The sequence below is a fragment of the Grammomys surdaster genome, unplaced genomic scaffold (assembly GCF_004785775.1).
Source record: "Grammomys surdaster isolate TR1022 unplaced genomic scaffold, NIH_TR_1.0 63, whole genome shotgun sequence".
Taxonomy (NCBI): Eukaryota; Metazoa; Chordata; class Mammalia; order Rodentia; family Muridae; genus Grammomys; species Grammomys surdaster.
Window position 1 is genome coordinate 30,391,382 of NW_021604565.1, and position 21,721 is coordinate 30,413,102.

At 44.0% G+C, this 21,721-nt stretch overlaps 1 protein-coding gene across 2 annotated transcripts in view; it reads left to right on the forward strand.

Moving 5' to 3' along the window:
* Nucleotides 1–21,721, forward strand: part of Deptor (DEP domain containing MTOR interacting protein) — a 140,936-nt gene that overhangs the window by 87,563 nt on the left and 31,652 nt on the right. Inside the window, exons 5-9 of one of the 2 annotated variants that reach the window (XM_028765345.1) lie at nt 6,403–6,588; nt 9,381–9,515; nt 12,725–12,795; nt 15,567–15,671; nt 17,779–18,125. In XM_028765345.1, the coding sequence (XP_028621178.1) occupies nt 6,403–6,588; nt 9,381–9,515; nt 12,725–12,795; nt 15,567–15,671; nt 17,779–17,868 (587 nt within the window). In that variant the 3' untranslated portion in view covers nt 17,869–18,125. Of the gene's footprint in view, nt 1–6,402; nt 6,589–9,380; nt 9,516–12,724; nt 12,796–15,566; nt 15,672–17,778; nt 18,126–21,721 lie in introns of those variants that run through there. The other variant, XM_028765341.1, reaches the window with a different exon arrangement.

The following is a 21,721-nucleotide window of genomic DNA, read 5'->3' on the forward strand; positions in this document are numbered from 1 at the left end:
ATGTGTCTTACTTATGCCATCACATGACTAGCTAGCCATACTCCATCGGGTATTTATTTTTTGGGTTTCTCTCTGGCAGAGCAAGGTCTTCCCATATAGCTCAGGCTGGCCCCAAGTTCAGCTCATTCAGCTTTTGAAGCTGTAGTCGCAGGCATTATATTTAGAACTACACTCACAAAACAAACTTATGAAACTATCTTAGGGTTTCATTGCTGTGACAGACACCATGACCAAGGCAACTCTTTTGTTTTTTTTTTTTTTTTTTTTGGTTTTTCGAGACAGGGTTTCTCTGTGTAGCCCTGGCTGTCCTGGAACTCACTCTGTAGACCAGGCTGGCCTCGAACTCAGAAATCCACCTGCCTCTGCCTCCCAAGTGCTGGGATTAAAGGTGTGCGCCAAAACCACCTGGCCCAAGGCAACTCTTACAAAGGACATTTAATTGGAGGCTAGCTTAATCGTTCTGAGGTTCAGTCCATTGTTATCATGACAGGAAGCATGGCATCATCCAGGTGGGCATGGCTCTGGAGGAGGAGCTGAGAGTTCTACATCTTGTTCCGAAGGCAAACAGAAGACCTCTTAATTTTTTTTTTAAAATCAGGCTGTCCCTATATCCCATCCCCCCAGCTGGCCTGGAACTTGGTTTTTTGGCCCAGATTGGCCTCAAACTTGCTAAAGTTCTGCTACTTCCTCCTCTTAAGTACTGGGATCTGTAGGTATTTGCCATCATTTCTGGCTATAAGTTGATGTTAGATATTTTCGTTGGTTTGAAAGTTTCTTAGGGGCAGAGATTATACCAGGACCCTACACATGGGAGGCAAACACTCCACTACTGAGCTATTGCCTTCAGGCCTTGTCAATGCTAGGCAAATGTTCTACCTCTGCATCATACTGAAAAATACTTCTGATGGACTGTTGCAAGACCTCCCTGGGGAGACAGAAGAGAAATAGCTGTTTATCTCAAATAGACAGGGGACACAGAAACCTAAGAAAGAACTTATCATGCCCAGCTTGGTGAAATAAATGAACTTGTTGAGGTTATAGGAGCCTGAGTGACCCACAAACAGCTAGATCACTAAAGGTTCCCATCCCCCACTGAATTTCTACTTCCTGCTATTCTTTAATATTTTTGAGATTACACATAATATGAACAGGAAGGAGTAGTGCCTAAAATCTCAGGAAAACGTCAGAGGTATTATGAGGATCTCATGACTCACCCTACAGCAAGTGAGCTCTACTGCCATTGGCTAGCTAGCTGTCTGCTGTATCGTTCTGCAGGCAGAGGTGTCTGCTACATCATCAGAGCTGCTGTGCCCGTGATGGCAAATGTCAAGCCCAGAACAAAGAATTCCATACAATACTGTTACTACCTATTGTGGAATCTGTTATAATGAGACTGCTGTCTGGTTTTAATCATAACACAGCTAATGTTTCATATAATTCACAGTGCCAAGGGAAAGCAGTAGGCAGTAGGTATTAGTAAATGTATACATGTGTATATACAAATATATGTATATACATACACACATACAAAACATACACACACAGGTCACAATTTAAAATACTGTTGTGAGAGTTACCATGGGGATTCTTTAAGTCAGCAAACTGAGAACAAGGTTACACAAAATAATTTATCCTTTACAGATTTATACAAACATGTGGCTGTGTACACAGTCGAGGCTTTTAGATACTCATATGATAAGTTACTTGGTTTCTCAGTCTACATTGTGCTGTGCTAGCATCAGATGAGTCTGAGAACATGCAGAACTACCAGGGAATTCAGTGTGCTTATATGTTTTAGTGTGAGTTTCATTTTGGATTTTGGCAGTGTCTTGGATTTAACTCAGCTTTGCCTGTGCTAGGCAAACCCTGTGCCACTGAGCCACATCCTTAACCCAGTGTTTTCGTCGCTAAGGCCAACATTCTTTTGACCAACATTTATCAGCATTTAAGATTGTGACTCTCCCGTAAGAGTCATTGAGTTAGCCGGGCAGTGGTGGCGCACGCCTTTAATCCCAGCACGTGGGAGGCAGAGGCAGGCGGATATCTGAGTTCGAGGCCAGCCTGGTCTACAGAGTGAGTTCCAGGACAGCCAGGGCTATACAGGGAAACCCTGTCTCGAAAAACCAAAAAAAAAAAAAAAAAAAAAAAAAAGTCATTGAGTTAAATATTGTCCATGGTACTCTCTTAGTAGGGATCCTACATTTTGAATTCTGGTGAACAAAAATATATAAAAGCAAAGTATTTTCCAAAGTGTCACGGAGTTTGGCACTAGTAAATTATTTTTCCATTTCAATGCCCATTTTATCCTCTGTATGAATCACCAGCATTTATATAATCAGAAATTGGGCCTGTTGGCACAGGCCTGTAATCCTAGCAGTTTAGAAGGCTGAAACAGAAAAGTTCCAACTTTAAGTGTTACCTGGACTACAAGTCCGGGATATGAGTTCAAGGTCAGCCCAGACAACTTAATAAGACCCTATCATAAAATTAAAAGTGTACAAAGGACTGGGCATATACTCAGTGGTGGAGTATGTCCTTCGTACAAATGAAGCCCTATGGCTCATCCCCAGTACTTCAAAACAATGCTGCTGCCAATAACAATAATTAACAGAGGAATTGCGCATTGATAATGTGAATGATAAATACACTCAGAGGAAGCTGTGAGCCAGTTAATGCTGTAGGTAGAGGTTAATGGGTGCCGGGCGGTGGTGGCGCACGCCTTTAATCCCAGCACTTGGGAGGCAGAGGCAGGCGGATTTCTGAGTTCAAGGCCAGCCTGGTCTACAGAGTGAGTTCCAGGACAGCCAGAGCTACACAGAGAAACCCTGTCTCGAAAAACCTAAAAAAAAAATATATATATATATTGAAGGAATCTTATTTTTACCAAAAGCTACAGATAACTTCCAACACAGTTTAAATAGAATTTCTTAAGAAATTTATAATATCCATCTTAAAGTTTTTCCTGCCTCCCTACCCAGGTTGGGGGGAGATAGGAGTATCTCACCATTCTAATCTGTTGTTGATTCTTAAAAAAATAACTTTATTGAACTATAGTTCATATACTATATAATCCATCGAATTAAAGCATATAGCTTGAGGCTGACCAAGATAGGTCAGTTGATAAAAATATTGCCTGTATAATCAGGAGGACCTGAGTTCAATCCCCACAACCCAGTTCTAAAAAGCCTGTCATGGTAGCTCTAGCAATCTCAATGCTGGGGAGGCAGAGGCAGCTGGGTCCTTGGTGCTCACGTGGTGAGCCCACCAAGAATGATGACCTGAGTTTGCTCCCCAATTCCTACATCATAGAAAAAGAGAACTGACTTCCACAATTTGTCCTCTGACCTCCACATGTACGCTATGTGCCATGCACATTTCTTCCCTCCATACACAAATAAATAAATGCAATAATAATAATAATTTTTAAAGTGTCAAATAACATTACATATGTGCAAAGATCCTAAGTCCAACCCATGCATGCTCTCTGGTTGGAGGTTCAGTCCCTGTAAACCCCTATGGGTCCAGGTTAGTTGATTCTGTAGGTTTCTTGTGGTGTCCTTGAGCTCTCTGACTCCTTCAGTCATTCCTCCCCCCTCTTTCACTGGACTCCCCAAACTCTGCCTAATGTTTAGCTGTGGGTCTCTGCGTCTGTTTCCATCAGGTTCTAGATGAAGCCTCTCTGATGACAGTTATGCTAGGCTCCTGTCTGCAAGTATAACAGAATATCATTAATAGTGTCAGGGTGGGCTCTCTCTCTCATGGCATGGGTCTGGCCAGTCATTGGTTGGCCATTCCCTCAATTTCTCCTCCATCTTTACCTCTGCACATCTTGTAGGTAGGAAAAATTGTGGGTCAAAGGTTCTGTGGCTGCATTGGTGTCCCCATCTCTCCAATGGAAGTCTTGCCTGTTACAGGAGGTAGCAGTTTCAGGTTCCATATCCCATTGCTAGGAGTTATAGCTAGGGTTATCCTTATAGACTCCTGGGAGTTTCCATTGTCCTAAGTTTCTAGCTTGTCCCAGAGATGTCCTCACAATCTGTTGCAGAATATTTGATCACATCGTGAACCCCAAGACTGTAACTGAAAAAAACCTTGTTGTGGCGTGACTGAGCCCTAGCATTCCATCCAAGAGCTTTCTGTTTACTGTCAACAAGAGTTGTGGCGCTCAGCCCCAGCACACACCTTTAACCTAAGAGCTTTCTGTAAACAAAGTCAAAAATCGGTCAAGAGGCGGAGCAACCAAGCAGTGCACAGGGAGTGAACAAAGGAAGTAGAAAGAAGGAGGGACTTGGAGTTACAGGGTTCTTAAACTGGTGTAGAGGAGGAAGAGCTTTTTCCTTCTGGGATGTTGTGGAGTAGGAAGGTCAGTTGGTTGCTTTCTCTGTCTCTCTGAGCTAGCAGGCTTTCACCATATTGTCTGGCTCCTGAGTCTTCTCTGGTAAAAATCCAACAACTGGGATTTTTGTTTTAAAAACAACTCCCACCGATTTCAGTTCCCTCTCCCTCAGTTCTCCCCACACTTGGTCTCTTCTGTTCACATCCCACCCCCTCTCCCACCCAGCTCCCCCCCCCCATTTACCCCTAATATCTACTCTATTTCCCCCTTCTCAGTGAGATTCAAGCATCTCGCTTTGGGCTTTCTTTGTAACTTAGCTTCTTTGGGTCTGTGGATTGTAGCATGGTTATCTTGTACTTTATGGCTAACATCCATTTATAAGTGAATACATACCATGCATGCCCTTTTGAATCTGGGTTACCTCAGTCAAGATAATATATTCTAGTTCCATTCATTTGCCTGAAAATTTCATGATGTCCATGTTTTTAATGGCTGAATAGTATTCCATTGTGTAAATGAATCACGTTTTCTATATAATGCTTCAGTTGAGGGCTACCTAGGCTATTTCCAGTTTCTGACTATTAGGAATGAAGCTGCTATGAGCATAGTTGAGCAAATGTCCTTGTGGTATGGTGGAACATCTTTTGGGTATATGCCTAAAAGTGGTATAGCTGCGTCTTGAGGTAACTATTCCCAATTTTCTGAGAAACCGCCAGATTGATATCCAAAGATGTACAAGTTTGCACACTCACCAGCAATGAGGAGTGTTCCCCTGACTCCACATCCTATGCATGCAGCATGTGCTGTCCCTTGCGGTTTTGAGCTTAGCCATTCTAACGGGTGTAAGATGGACTATAGAATAGTTTTGATTTGCATTTCCCTGGTGACTAAGGACTGTGAACATTTCATTAAGTGCCTCTCAGCCATTTGAGATTCCTCTCTTGAGAATTCTCTGTTTGGATCTATCTGTGCCCCATTTTTAAATTGGATTATTTGCTTTGTTGTGTCTAATATCATGAGTTCTTTATATATTTTGGGTATTAGCCTTATGTCAAATGTAGAGTCGGTGAAGATCTCTTCCCATTCTGTGGGCTGCTGTTTTGTCCTATTGATGGTGTCCTTTGCTTCAGAAGGTCCCATTTATGAATTGTTGAGCTTAATGCCTGAGATGTTGGTGCTCTATTCAGAAAGTTGTCTCCTATGCCATTGACTTCAAGGCTATTCCTCACTTTCTTTTCTATCAGATTTAGTGTATCTGGTTTTATGTTGAGGTCTTTGATCAACTTGGGCTTGAGTTTTGATGTACCTGTTTTAACAAGTAAAGGCCAGTGATGAAGAATGTTTGGTAGAATGTTTGCCTACCGTGCTTAAATTGTGTGCAGTGTCACAGACCTGGAATCCCAGCCCTCAGGAAACAGGCAGAATGATCAGGATTTCAAAGTCATCCTTGACTACATATAATGAGTTTGAAGCCAGCCTGGGCTACAGCGGACTCTGTCTCAAAGAGAAAAGAAATGAAGTCTTGGTATGAGACATACACAAATATTGTGCCAGGTTGCTGGGAGCCTGGTGTTCATTCCAGTAGAAAAACAAGAGAAGTGAACCATAAGGGTGTACAGTGATCTGATGGAGGGGACCCTGCAGCCAGCGGGACACTAGGAAGGGAACTCAGATAGAACTGAACTCAAGACTGTTTTACAGCCGGGCGGTGGTGGCACACGCCTTTAATCCCAGCACTTGGGAGGCAGAGGCAGGCGGATTTCTGAGTTCGAGAGTTCGAGGCTAGCCTGGTCTACAGAGTGAGTTCCAGGACAGCCAGGGCTACACAGAGAAACCCTGTCTCGAAAAAAACCAAAAAAAAAAAAAAAGACTGTTTTACAGACGATCTGGCTAAATATATGCATTTAGAAGAATTTGGGTGTGTGTATGAGGCACTCCACAAGCCCACATGGCATTTACGTAGCCTCTTTCTTGGGACTTTTGCCCCTGTTGGCTAGAGTCTTCTGGCTGCCTTGCTCTCTGACCTGCATGCCACACGTTCTTCATGAGTTGTTTCTTCTCCCCAGTGTCTAACAAGCACCCGTTTGTGGACAGCAACCTCCTCTACCAGTTCAGAATGAACTTCCGTCGGAGGCGGAGGCTGATGGAGCTGCTCAATGAGAAGAGCCCGTCCTCTCAGGAGACACATGACAGTCCCTTCTGTCTGAGGAAGCAGAGCCATGACAATCGGAAATCTACCAGCTTTATGTCAGGTATGCTGGGTTTGGTTGTGTATGCATGCGTTTTTGTCTTTTTGAGAGGAAATAAAGTGTGGGGCTGAGAATCTGACTCCTTTGGTATGCTGCTTGTGGCATGCCTGGAAGCCCTAGGTTTAATCCCTAGCAACTCCCAGGTGTGGCACTGCATTCCTATAAATTCCAGAATCAGGAGAAGGAGGAGGAGGCAGGTGGATTAGAAAATCAAAGTCATCCTCCACTACAGTATTTGAAGTCTTCTTGGATTATGTGAGACCTTGTGTTAAACACACACACACACACACACAGACACACACACACACACATACCATCCCAAATGCAGAAGTGGGAGGTGCTTAAAGAGGATCATCAACTCATCTGAAAATGTGGCATGAACTCAAGGCCCTTGGTGACTTAAAGTTCGGAAGCACTGGGTCACGGAGGGACCCTAGCCTGTAATCTCAGTAACTGGGAGGTGGAGGCAAGAACTCAAGGTCAGGTTTAGAGACATAACTTCTTAAAATCCTGCCTCAAAAGGATGAGAGGGGATGAGAGAGGAAAGGAAGAAAGAAGGATGGAGAAAGGGGAGAAGAAGGAAGAAACAGAAAAGAAAATTAGCACTGGGCTTAACTCAGCACCAAATGTATTTGTCTTGTCTTGCTTATGAACAGGAGCTGATAACAAGGACACTTAGCCCTGTCAAAGGGGACATTCCTTTGCCCTGAGATCAGCAGCAGGATTTGCTCACTTAATTCTTCCTGTAACCCTAAGGAAGTGATTGTTCCTGTCCTGGTTTTAGAGACGAAGGAACATCCTAGCACTGGAGTGGCTTACAGTTCCAAGTGGTGGACATAACTTCACATCACAGCTCTAATTCATCCCTTCCCCTTCCGAGTCCCACATATCCCACAGGCCTCATACACACCTTGGCTCAAAATAAGAGTGGAGCAAGAGTTGCTAAGCAGAAAAGCGAAAACCAAGCTGGAGGTCAGCGGCCCAAGTCTATGCTCCCAGGTCATCCTAGGTGTTAGCATTTTATCTAAGCTCCGCCCCACAGTTACCTGGTAACAGCCAGATATGCCTGATTCACTATAAAGGGGGCTGCTTGCCCCCTCCTCTCTCTCTTTGCCTTCTTTTTCTTGCTCTATCCTCTCCTTCCTTCCCCCTTCTTTCCCCATTCACACCCCCCTCCATTTGCTCATGGCTGGCCTTTTCTCTCTCCCTCTCCCTCTCCCTCTCCCTCTCCCTCTCCCTCTCCCTCTCCCTCTCTGCCTTTCTCTGTCTCTACTACCCTCTCATCTCCCCTCCCCATGCCCTGAATAAACTCTATACTATACCTTCATGTAGTTGGTCCCTCAGGGGAAGGGATGTCTCAGCATGGGCCCGTGGAGGCACCCCCTTCCCCCACACCTTACCATACCTCCACCAAACATATTTCTTCTCTCCTTTGTCTTTTTATAAAACACAACAGTAGGAACACACCGCAGTCTCCTGCAGTTGCAAGTAACAGTATCCATTCTTCCTTTGGGGCAGGGGCTTGCCTGCTTCTTGAACAGATTCAGCAAAGATGAAGAGGGGAGAATACAGTAACATAGTCCTGTAAAGCCAGCAGTTTCTCTTATTTGTTTTCTTTCCACATGCCAGTCAGTGTTCAGAGCAGCCTGTCTATTTGCCCTCACTTCCAGACCTTCAGCCGTCAGAGCCACACTGCTCTGTGACAGGAAGAACCAGATTTGAAAACTGAAGAGTCTGTCTCATGTAACAGTTTGAAAGCCTCAGTATGAGCTGTCGTAAGCTTTGTCTTCTGTGCTTCCAAATGGTTGCCGGCTGTCATATAATGAGGACCATTTACCACCAGTGTGTACTAAGTGTCGCATGTATCACCAGCAATGGGTGTATTTCCAGGAAGGAAATGGTTAGGTTTGGTAGTTCTTGAATTCATGTCCTATAGGAGCTGGGGAGATGGCCCTAGTTGGTAAAGTGCTTAACACCCAAAAACACTGACCTGAGTTTAGATCCGATGCACTCACATAAAAGATGTTAAGATTTAAAAAAAAAAAAAAAGCCGAGCAGTGGTGGCACACGCCTTTAATCCCAGCACTTGGGAGGCAGAGGCAGGCGGATTTCTGAGTTCAAGGCCAGACTGATCTACAGAGTGAGTTCCAGGACAGCCCAGGCTATAAAGAGAAACACTGTCTCAAAAAACCAAAAAAAAAAAAAAAAAAAAAAAAAGATCAAAAGGTATGTTGTTGTGTGTCCATAACTCCAGTGCCAGGGAGCAGGACAGGAAGCCTGGGCCTTGCTGGTTAATCTAGCCTCGCTGTCATCAAGCTCCAGGTTCAGTCTCAAAACTAAGATGGAGAACAACTGGAGAAGACTCTGGATATTGACCTATGACCCCTACATGCAAGAATACATATGTGCACAGATACATGCAACATACATATACAGACACACATACACGAATACTCCAAAGAAACAATACCTGTAAACTTGGCACAATGGCATGCCCTATAATTCCAGGACCCTAGCCGTTGAGCCTAGCATAGGTTACATAATGAGCCCTATTTTGAAAAGAGGGACAGAGACAAAGGTGTTCATAGACATCATATGATCCTCTCATACCCATCCTGTGATATAATATTATTTCATTTTACAGTCCAGGAAACTGAAAGGGGGTGGCTTGAGTTACTCTGTCTGTGAGTCTGTGGCAGAACTGGACGTGAGAGTTTTCCTTTGCAGCTGAAAGCCCAGGCGTTCTAGGTCCTGTGACTGCCTACTCAGTGACTATGTTTGCTCCCCCTCTGCAGTCAGCCCCAGCAAGGAGATCAAGATCGTGTCTGCTGTGCGGAGGAGCAGCATGAGCAGCTGTGGCAGCAGTGGCTACTTCAGCAGCAGCCCCACACTCAGCAGCAGCCCCCCTGTGCTCTGCAACCCCAAGTCTGGTGAGTGAGAACAAGGTGACCATGCTCCAATCTGGGGAGGCTGGGGGCCATTTGATGGCGGACTTCCTTAGGATGTAGAGATCACAGGAGCGAGCAGGAATCTCACAAAAGCGTACTCTTGAGTTGCCTGGCTAAGGAAGAATGGCACATGGCCTCTGATGGAGCCTCTGGAAGGTTACTGCTGACCCATAATGCAATGCAGTGCCGGGATGCCCTGCCAAGCCGCATAGAGTGGCTTTGAGAGAGACAAGCCCAAGCACCTCCATGTTGACCAGTTATTCAACATGCATGCACCTGAAAGGAAGCTATAACTTTGCTCACGAAAACTGCTTTCAGAAAGATAACTCTCCATGTCAGCTAAGGACTGTCCAACACTGGCAGGACCAGTAGCAGGGACCAGCTGAGAGAAGTTCCTCTGGCTCTCAAAAGGGCTTCAGCAAGTTGTAAATGCTTTCCCAGACTATGGAGAGCAAAGATCTATGTGGACCTTGCATACTTGGCGCTCTCTCTCTCTCTCTCTCTCTCTCTCTCTCTCTCTCTCTCTCTCTCCCTCCCTCCCTCCCTCTCTTGTTTGTTTGTTTGTTACACTCTTCCTGCTAGATGCTGGGATTACTGGCATATACCACCACCATGCTCAGTCTCGGTGCCTAGCACACACAAGGAAAAAGAGAGTGGGTGTATTCAAGCCCACCTATTGAAATTCATTGGTGCCTTGCAGTTTCAAAACCTATTCATCATCCTCTATGAAGATTTTTAACTGTCATAAGGCTGGTGAGATAGCTTAGAACGTAAGAGAGTTTGCCATACAAACCTGATGACCTGAGTTTAATCCCCAGAACCTACATAAAGATGGACGGTAGAACCGACAGTACAGAATGCTCTGACCACACGTGTGCTGTATCATTGTCTCTGTCTCTGTGTGTCTGTCTGTCTCTGTCTCTTTCTCTGTCACTCTCACTACCTCACTCTCTCACAGACACACTCTCTAATAAATAAAAATAGAAATATTAGTCATCTCTATCAGGATTATATATAGATTTACTAGTTGATATAAGCATCTAGCCTCACTACTCTCTCAAAAGAACAAAGGCACCATCTGTGTCATGGTGATGAGCAAGAGGGAATCTGATAATTCCCTGGGTCCCAAAGTTTCTGCTTCTCAACACAATAAAAATAAAAAGTAAAAATTTAAAGTAAATGGCCAGCTTTGCTCCCACAACTGTCATCAGTTTCATAACCCCTGAGGAGTCACAGGCTTGGAGAAGAGCTTCTCTGCTGAGCAATAAAGTCTCAGCGCTCAAACACTCACTGCTTTTCCTGCCTTTTCCTGGGGTGCCTGAGAGATGCCTTTCTCCTCTTGATATCTGACCTGCTCCCTCATCCTTAGCAAACATCTATTCAATTTCAAAGGGTTCTGAAAAGCAAAAGTTCTAATCTCAACCACCTGTCCCCTTCCCAAGAAGCAGTTCTTGGCTCTTCACTAGGAGAATGCTTCTTAAGCCTGGGGCTCACCCAGCAGGTGGGCCCAGCTGCCTCGGGAGAGGGATCATGCAGCCCTGCCCCATGCTATTGCTGCTACTGCTACTACCCATTTGTTGGGGACCAGTGACAGGCCTCAGAATGAATCCACTGTCAAAGGCAACTGGAGGTGGGCGTTTCTCCAGAATAGACCCTGGCCCTGGCTCCTTTTTTTCTTTGTAGCACTTAAATCTGCTCTGTGTGTACTCTTGTTAGGATGGTCCCTATGCCCTATCTCCACTACTACCCTGGGACACTAGGACAACCCCCTCTCCAGTTCCAACTGATCAAAGACCGGACAGGGAAATTCATTACTGGAGGAGAGAGGGAGAAGTTCATTACTAAGGGAGTTCCATACAGCTGTCTCTGTTGCCCTGATAGACAACAGCAATGAGCTAAGAATAGACAGACAATGCTCCTCCCTGCGATCTTCCAGAGTTCCTGAGACAGCATAGCACAGGACACTATGACAGTTGCTAAAAATGTAGGCCCTGGCACCCATTTGATCCTAGTTTTACTACCCACATTTTTGGCTACAGGTGGTTGGAAATGCACAAATGAACTTTTCTGAACCAGTTTTCTCACTTATAAAGTTAATGGTAAAAAAACTTGAAAGATATAATACTGAGTATCACGTCTTTAAGCTTTACGTCTACCAGACACTTCTGTGGATTTAGGATTTTCTATCATGAGTTTATCATATCTAATTTCACTTTCAAATGAAGCAAGCATGGTGGCTGGCATGCAGCTGCAATCCCAGCACTAGAGGCTGAGGTAGGATTCCTGTGAGCTTGAGGCTAGCCTGGGCTACATATCATGCAAGCAAGACCCTGTCTTTAAAAAATAAATAAATAAATAAGTAAATAAATAAATAAATATTAGTATAGTGATGAACCAGACTCTCTAAATCAGTGATTAATATGGTTTATCATGTTGTGATAACCCCTAACCATAAAGTTATTCTCATTGCTACTTCATAACTGTAATTTTGCTATATTATTGATTGTAATATAAATATTTGATATGCAGATGGTCTAGGCAATTCTCTGTGAAAGAGTCATTTGATCCCCAAAGATTGAGAACTACTGCTTTAGAGAATTGGCTCAGGTAAAGATTAAATGAAAAATGGATTTGACAGGATGCGGAGACCAGACCAAGCGTATGGAGAGTACCCTGGAGAGTTGCCCAGTCTGGCTCCTCAGAGCTTGAGGCACCATTCTTATGTTTCTAGGTTGTTTGTCAGAGAGAAGAATGAAGTTTAGTAAATGAGATGTGTACAGTATGTTAGGGAGTGTGTCACCACCTTCAATGGAGCCAGCATCTGCAGGGTGGCCATGAGACTGCTGGAGTTTTGACACGTAGAGATGTGTATAAGAACTTAGAAGAAAGAGCTGGAAGTGCTATAAACATGGCCTTTTCCTTTATACGGAGATGCTATTCCTCCCTTTGTCCCCTTAAAGGTATCTTGGTTTCTTTCCCCATCCTCTCTGCATCCCCATAGTTTCATAAGTTAGGTTTAAGCTCTTTGCTGGGATTTTCTGTCCGCTCAGCTCAAGGATGAAATGTGTGGTGGAGGTCTTTGCCACTTTTACTGGTTGCCAGTTAAAAGGAAGCATTCCAGAAATGCCTTCTGAGTGGATGGGAGAAGGACTTAGAAGTGTGTATTCTCTGACACTGTATCTGTCTCTTAGTGCTGAAGAGACCTGTCACTTCTGAGGAACTCTTGACTCCTGGGGCTCCATACGCAAGGAAGACATTTACGGTAAGCCCAGCTCCTGCACACCCCCACCTGCCAGTCCGTGTGTGGCCAAGGGACCACACTGAGAACTTTCCTCAGATTTCCCCCTCCCTTTGTTGAGGCAGGGTCTCGTTATGTGGCCCTGGATAGTCTGGAACTCACTCTGTAGACCAGACTGGCCTTGAACTCACAGGGATCCTCCTGCCTCTGACCCCTAAGTGATGGGATAAAGTTGTATGTTGCCACACCCATCCGCACATTTTGGTTATAGTAGAGGCTCTAAGCTCTAATGCAGAAAATGTGTTAAGGCTTCTCTTGATTTGTTAGTTATGGGATGTTTTAAATTCTTTGTGAGTTTTGTCCTTTTCAGTATCTACTATTCACTTATCCCAATGTAATTATCTACTTTTTTATTGGATTTTTTTTTATTACATTTCAGATGTTATCCCCTTTCCACATCCCTCCCCCCCCAATTACCTACTTTTAAAACAGAAGACAGCACAAAAAAAAACCTATTAATTAATTTCTTTCTTTTTTTTTCTTTTCTTTTCTTTTTTTCTTTTCTTTTCTTTTCTTTTTTTTTGTTTTTGTTTTTTTTTTGTTTTTCGAGACAGGGTTTCTCTGTGTAGCCCTGGCTGTCCTGGAACTCACACTGTAGACCAGGCTGGCCTCGAACTCAGAAATCTGCCTGCCTCTGCCTCCCAAGTGCTGGGATTAAAGGCATGCGCCACCACCGCCTGGCTCATTAATTTCTTCATTACAGTTAATTCTAAAAATCATTAAGATGTTAGAAAATCCTAAGGAGAAGAAAGGAAACAAAACCATAGAATAAATATCTGTATGTGCTGAGGTGCACAGCCACTTGACTTGACAGCCCTGTGTAGTCCCCTGGAGCTGAGGACTTGCCTTTCTTAGTGTTCCTACAACCTTCCTTCTTCCTCCCCAAGCCCCGTTGATTTTGCTCAAATGGAATCTTAAGTTATTTTTCTGAAGGGTCTCACGTAGCCTTAGACTATGGATAGCCCAGGATGACTTTGGATCTCTGATCCTCCTCCCTCAGCCTCTGAAGTACCAGGAAAGCAGACTACACTGGGTTCATGCAGTTACAGGAATCAAACCTGGAGCCCCTCACATGTTAGGCAAGGACTCTATCCAACTGTGAGACATCCCTAGGCCCATGCACATATTCTTATTGGTACCATCTCCCCTGTTCCGATTGCTTTCTTCTCTTGGCCTGCAACATATATATCAATAAACTTTAGAGGTCCATCTATTCACCATCTCCTCTCTTACTCTATTCCCTGACAAATTTTATTACCTCAAAGGTGAGAAGTTTTCCCTTACATCCATTCACACCCCAAACTCTAGCTAAGGACCCCTCCCATGCTGAGCACTGGGGAGTTAACAGAAGAAGGGCTATGTCTTAGTTAGGATTTTACTGCTGTGAACAGACACTATGACCAAGGCAACTCTTACAAGAACAACATTTCATTGGGGTTGGCTTACAGGTTCAGAGGTTCAGTCCTTTATCATCAAGATGGGAGCATGGCAGTGTCTAGGCAGGTGCGGTCATACAGGCAGAGCTGAGAGTTCTACATCTTCATCTGAAGGCTGCTAGCAGAATACTAGCTTTCAGGCAGCTAGAATGAGGATCTTAAAGCCCACACCCACAGTGACACACCTACTCCAACCTTCTAATAGTGCCACTCCCTAGGCCAAGCAAATAGAAACCATTACAGGCTGTTATGTCTGCACCAAGGGGAAAGTGAACTTTGATATAATAAATTCATAGTAGCAAATCCTAAAACCATGAAAGCGCCCAATAGTCTCAAGAATGTCCACGGTTCCCACTTGCCCTCCTGGTTTCCCCAAGTCTCCAGCTTTTGAGGGATGGCCGTGTTTTAAGAGCATTTGTTTGACTTTGTACTTAAGTACTTGACTGTGGGGGTGTTTCATCTGTACTCCAGTTGGCATATGCACTAAGTGATGCCTCTGGAACTGTCCAGGGAACCTAACTGTCTGCTCTGATTCCATAGGAAAATACATGTGTCCGTGTTAGACAATGTCTGGACCACAGTCTGTAAATTGTAAACTTTATCTACTTTTTTCCTTGGTTTTCTCAGTAAACTGTCTTCCTTCCTTCCTTCCTTCCTTCCTTCCTTCCTTCCTTCCTTCCTTCCTTTCTTTCTTTTTAAGATTTATGTTACGTATATGAGTACACTGTTGCTCTGAGGGCATCAGATCCCGTTACAGATGGTTGTGAGCCACCATATGGTTGCTGGGAATTGAACTCAGGATCTCTGGAAGAGCAGTCAGTGCTCTTAACCACTGAGCCATCTCTCCAGCCCCCATAAACTGTCTTTCAAAAAAAGCTGGGACTCTTCATATCTCCCACCATGCTAGGCTTTGATGTACCTATGTCAAAATGTGTTGTTGGGATATGAAGGAAAGATCCTGTTGGTCTAGAGACTGAATCTAGAGAGAGAGTGAGCAACAATGTTTTTAAGATCTTCTCAGACTAATACTGCAGTGGGATATGAAATTGGCAGGCAGCCCAGTGAAGCGGTATACGGGCAGCTGTTTTCTGGGGAGTGACCTCCCCAACTCAGCTTTCTTCTGCTCAACAGGTTATGTGCCACCACTACATTTTCATTCCCCTGACACAGTAGAGATGAAATGAAGAAAAAGTATATGTCAAGATGCATAGTTAATCCTTGGTCAGACTTTACTCCCAGAAAGACCAGCAAATGACCAGGGGCAATCTGCTATGTGCTCATTGTGGTTTTCCTCTCTAGATTGTTGGTGACGCAGTTGGCTGGGGCTTTGTGGTGCGAGGAAGTAAGCCATGCCACATCCAGGCTGTGGACCCCAGTGGACCTGCAGCTGCCGCAGGGATGAAGGTACAATTGATCGACCCCTTGCTCACTCTCCCATCTCTCTGGCTTCTTCAGGGAACATCTGTTGACTCTGATTTTTTTCCCCCTTAATTCCTATATTTCTTAGCTTTTTCCCTGTGTCTTCCCTCCCCTTAGAAAGAGTCATATCTATGGGGCATAGTGTCCCACACCTGTAGTCTCAGCACTCTGGACACAAAGGCAGGAGGATCTTCATACATTGGCAAACTAACCAATCATAAGTTAGTTGTTACCCTACAACAGACATCCCACTATCTCACAAGTAGACATGTTACATTTAGGAGGTTAGTATGTAGTGTGCAGATTCTACCACTGGGTAAGTCTAATGATAACCGTTCTCCTTGGTTCCAGCTTGATTTCTCTGCATCCTGCTTCAGCCATCACATTTACTGTATAGCTAGAGTGGACAAGCTAGAGCAGTGGCAATAACCTGTGTTCTATTAGGGACCTCAAAGTCCTCTCTGACTAACAATAGCTGTTGGGGTGGAGGAGTCACTTCACAAACCACACAGACACTGATCTCAGTCAGACAGGGATAGTTTATTGAGCATATGACCCAGGACTGGTCAACCAGGACCATGGTTCAGATTTTGGAACTGGACCATGACCCCCGAGTTAAGATCCTACAGAGTTTTTAAGCCCCAAATCCACAAACATCTGTGCCAAGTTATTTCACCAATCAGGATTTAGAGATGGGAGAATTTTTTAGGAACATGTCTTTGTTGTACATTTGTCCTATTCCCATTGGTTGGAGTATTCAACTGTGTCAGGGGACCCGCCTTATGTAATATGTATGCCCTACCTTGTCTATTAGGATGGGACTTGTCCAACATTCAACTTACCAACCAGGAAGTCAGTGAACCATATACATGGCTCTTCCTGCCAAGAATGATGTCAATTCCCAGGGAGGTCTTGGGAACTTTACTGGACCACTACTCAAAATGGATGTCTTATTCCAAATAGTTTCTTTTATTGGTGCAAGTGTGTCTCTCTCTTATTCTGGGGTCTGTCCCAGGGACAGCTTATAACAAAGCTTATACACAGATGTAGGAAGTGCTGTTGAGTGGTTGGTCTAAGCTTCTTGTGGGTAACTACACAAAGCAGTTCTACTGCCTTCTATCATAATTGGTTTCCAAGGGCACAGAACATAACAGAATATGCAATCAACTTTGGCATTAGAAAGTGCTCCTAGTAACAGCAGAAACACGAGAAAGTTTCTTTATAATGGCAGGCTAACCAGGTAACTGTTACCTAGGCCTTAACAGTAACCCGTAGGAGTTTCTAGGAGAAATCATTGCACATATTTGCAAGGAACCTGTGTTCAAGTTTCTTTTTAAAAAAAAAAAAAAAATATGGTCTTAATTAACATACGGAGCAGTTGGCTTCCCTAAGGATTCCTCGTAAAACCTTGATTTTGGTTAATGCACAGCATTGCCCACTTTGAGTTTTCTGTTTATAAGCATCATTATCAAGCGCTATTTTGTTCTATCCTCTGAGAAACATCTCAAAGAGGCTGTGGATCTTGATCATCTAGTATGATGGGAGGGTTCAGCAGGCTGGAGTCTCCCGTCATTCCCCCCACAGATTCATTCAGTGCTCCCGTCCTCTCCTGTCATATCTTTGCCTAGTGCTCTAAGCCAGGGCCACAGTGGCAACATGTAGTTCTCCACCTGTCTAGATTCTGACTTGTGACTGTGACATTGATCTTCACACTTTTAAAAGGCAACAACTCAACATGGCTCAAAGAAGCAGAGAGCAGCTAAGCACCAATCTAGTACTAAGGTCTGACTCTACGCTTCCTTAATTTGAAGACCACATCCACTAGGTCCTGTGCTCCAAACGATGCCAGCCTCCTTGGCTAAGGCAGCCAGCGTTAGAGACCCTTCCCACAGTGTGTTCAGCACCCAGGGAGCTCAGTGGGAGAGCTGGGGTGCAAAGAGTGAGCACTGATTTCCCAGCTAAGTCTGAATTTTTCTTTTTCTATTGGAACTTTGACTAAAAGAAGGATTTTATATTTTGCTTCTACGATGAATACTCAGTGCAAATTCTTTTTGGCACGTTCTTTCAGTTTCAAGCGTGTACTCTTTTACAGGAGGAAGGATTTGGCTTAACACCAATTCAACAGATTCCCATGGCAGCTGAAAACCTGACCCGGCCTTGCCCAGCTAGCCGAGCGGACTGAGAACTTAATTGGTTTTAGTTCGTCTCTAGTGATTAACTGTAGCATAACCTTCCTATGTGGTTCATATTTGTCTTCTCTGGCGGTATATGACAGTTTTATATATCACAGAGCAGTATAGAATTTATGTGAGTGGCTTTTCTACAACTGCACTGCCCAGCATTCTAGCTTAGCAACAAGCCCTGCCCTGAACATCCCTGCTCAAACACCTTCTCTACTCTTCTTGGAAATTAATCAGACACATTAAACACATTAGCATATTCATGGCTCTTCTAAATCTGGCAGGGGAGGGGGTGGTTTTAAATTATATAACCTATTAGTTTATCATGTAAGAGAGACGCCAGTAAATGCCTGTAATTCTGGGACACATGGAGTGAGAGCAGGAAGACTGTGACTTCAAGGTCAGCCTGGGCAACATGGCAAGACACTGATGAGAGGGAAGAAGGGTGGGGATGCATAACTCCCATATGAGAAAATACATTTGGCCAAACTGTATATGTGTATGAATGTATAAATATGTATAGATATATGTATATATACATATGTATCTGTATACCCATATGTGATTATATATAAATATCTGTGCATCTGAGTGTATGTATGTGTATTTAGGACTTTGTGTGTGTGTCTGTATTCCAATACAGGTTTGTTTGATTTTGTTTGTTTTTGAATGAGTATCTCATGTATCCCTCATGTATCACTTCCATAAAATGGCAGTTGTGAGTAAGACAAGACAGCTCAACAGGTAAAGGTGCTTGAGCCCCTACTTCCTGGTATTGCCTTGTGAAGAGTTACCCTGCCCTGTGTCCTGCCATACTGCACCTTCTCCCTTCTCCCATGTAGTGGATTAAGGTCCCTGAGACTTTGAGCCCAACATATCCTCCAGTACACAGTTTCTGTTAGAAATGTGACCCTGGTGACTAGAGAAGTAACTAAAACCCAGTATGTCAGGCCTCTGTCTTTCTTGTCTGTTTGTGGGGATTCAGCCGTACATCCAGCCATTGTGACTCTGACATGCAGGAGAGTTTCTACGGTCTCTGGGATCACATAGTTTTACTGTTTCAAGTGCCTAGAACAAGTCATCTCAAAAGTTATGGGTATTTACCATTTCTCCATCTCATCTCTGTCACCTTGTTAGGGGATCAGAATGCTTTAGGATGTAGACCACCAGTGCCAGACTGATGACAATGGGTGCTACATCCCTTGGTTATTACTTCAAGATCTTCCAGCCAGCATCTTTGAATGTGAGCTGCTCCAGGTTTATAAAGGATTTTTTTCTGCCTTTCACCTCCCCTTCCTCCTTCCTTTCTTCCTTCCTTCTTTTATTTTTTTTCCTGATGTATTAGACGGGCGGTGGTGGCGCATGCCTTTAATCCCAGCACTTGGGAGGCAGAGGCAGGCGGATTTCTGAGTTTGAGGCCAGCCTGGTCTACCAAGTGAGTTCCAGGACAGCCAGGGCTACATAGAGAAACCCTGTCTCGGAAAAAAAAAAAAACAAAAAAAACAAAACAAAACAATAAGCAAAAAAACCTGATGTATTTCAGCCTGGCTTTGAACTTGATATGTAGCCAAGGATGACCTTAGTTCTACTACTTTCGCTACCACCCCCACCCAGTGTTGGGATGGGAGTGCTTCTGGTCATCATTCTCAGTTTAGAGGGTGTTTTATGAGTTCTAGGCAAGCACTCTACAGTGGAACTCCATCCTAGACTCACTTCCGTTTCTTTTTTCCCTGCTACTTTCCTGAGGAAGTCAGTCGTTTCTCTCTTGCTCTCTCATAGACTACAGTCTCATGAGTGTGCTGTGGACCCTGGCCACATGTCACACCTGGCCACATGTCACACCTGGCCACATGTCACACACACTCACTTGGCTGTCACATCACTGATTCTAGAACCCATTGAATTTATGATCATTTTGTAGACATCCTTGGTTCCAAGTTGGGTCCTAGTCTGTACATTTCACAAATGCCTCATGATGGGTCTACGTCTGGCTCTTCAGTAAATCTAATTAAGTGGCTCTGGCACTTTATGCACACTAATGGCTTCCTGTTGCCATGAGATTAAACGCCAGATGTAGCTAGGGATTCCTTTGTTCTGGGCCCTAACTATCAAAACTTCATACCCCGTTCTGTATTGCTCACAATCCTATTGGCTTTCTCTGTAACTTCCTGCTCTGGCTAAGTAGGCTGGAACCACTGTTATCTTTCAAGTCTCAGATACTATGTTCCCATCTCGGTGAAGCCTTCCTTAACTACATTGTGAGATCTCTCCTGGTCATCCCCTGCTCACTCTTTATTGTGTAGCCTTGCTGTCTGAGTCATCCCGGGCTGTAACAAAAAATCCCATAGGCTTCAGTACTTTAAACCATCAAGCATTTGCTTGAAAAATCCAAGATCAAGGTTCTAGTCAATTCTGTACGTGGTAGGGTCAGCTTCTTAGTTTACATTCTCTTGTTGCTGGGCTTTAATTGCTTGGTTTTGCTTTTTATTTGTTTGGGCTTTTTTGTGTGAGGATTTTTGGGTTTGGTTGGTTGGTTGGTTGGTTGGATTTTGGTTTGTTGTTGTCATTGTGGTTGTGGTTGTTGCTGCACAGCAAGTGCAAACTCTCCTGTCACCTATTATAAAAAGTACTGATCCTATTCATTACCCAACTACTTCCTGCAGGTCCTGCCTACTGATACCATCCTACCCTAGGGGCAGGAATTCAGCCTAGAAACTTTGGAAGTAGTACACAAATATTCAACCCATAGTACTTGTCTTGTTTTCTGTATAATCAGAATCTGGGGAAATGTGTGTGTGTGTGTGTGTGTGTGTGTGTGTGTGTGTGTGTGTGTAATCTCCAACACCTTCCCCAAAGGTTATGCTTTGTCTAAATAACTGTAGTCTAAGTATCTAGGATAATTCCTGGCATTTAATAACTGCTTGAAGCAAATTTTGTTTTTGTTTTTGTTTTTGTTTTTCCAGACAAGGTTTCTCTGTGTAGCTCTGGCTGTCCTGGAAATCACTCGGTAGACCAGGCTGGCCTCGAACTCAGAAATCCACCTGCCTCTGCCTCCCAACTGTTGGGATTAAATGCATGTGCCACCACTGCCTAGCCTTGAAGCAAAATTACTGACAAGATCCCATGGTATTTTTGTACTTAGTATCTGCATCAGAATTTGGGTACTTAGCATCTGCATCATACCTTCAGATATTTTACAGCCATGATCTCTTGATTTTTCCAACCGCTTAGGCAGGTGCATGGGCAAAGTCTCCCTACTTTCTAAGTGAGGAGATAAGGACCCAGTTAATCCGTTTCCCAGAGTCCCTCAGCTTGTAAATGTCAGGGCTAGATTCGAGTCATTATGCTGCTGGTGGTTATTGTTGTTGCTGGAGTTGCTGCTGCTGTTTTGAGACAGAGTTTTACTTATCTACTCCAGGATGGCCAGGATTCCAATATGTAGCCCAGGTTAGGGCAATATTATTTCAAGATATAGAAACTGTTGAGGCAGAGCACAGTACCTAACAAATCGCATTAAGTCATTAAATGTGCAATAAAGTACTAAAGGATGCATAACTTTTCATTTCTCCTACAGAAAGGAATTTATATTGTATTCAAAACATGTAGCTAGAGTGGGCATGTGCTCTAGCTGAGTGTAGTGTTGCACACCGTTAATCCTTGCACACGAGAGGCAGAGGCGATTGGATTTCTATGAGTTCCAGGCCAGTCTGGTCTACAGAGTGTCCAGGACAGTCCGGGATATACAGAGAAACCCAGTCTTGAAAAGACAAGAGACAGAAAGGAAAAGAGAGAGGAACATGCACACAGGGAGAGAGAGAGAGAGAGAGAGAGAGAGAGAGAGAGAGAGAGAGAGAG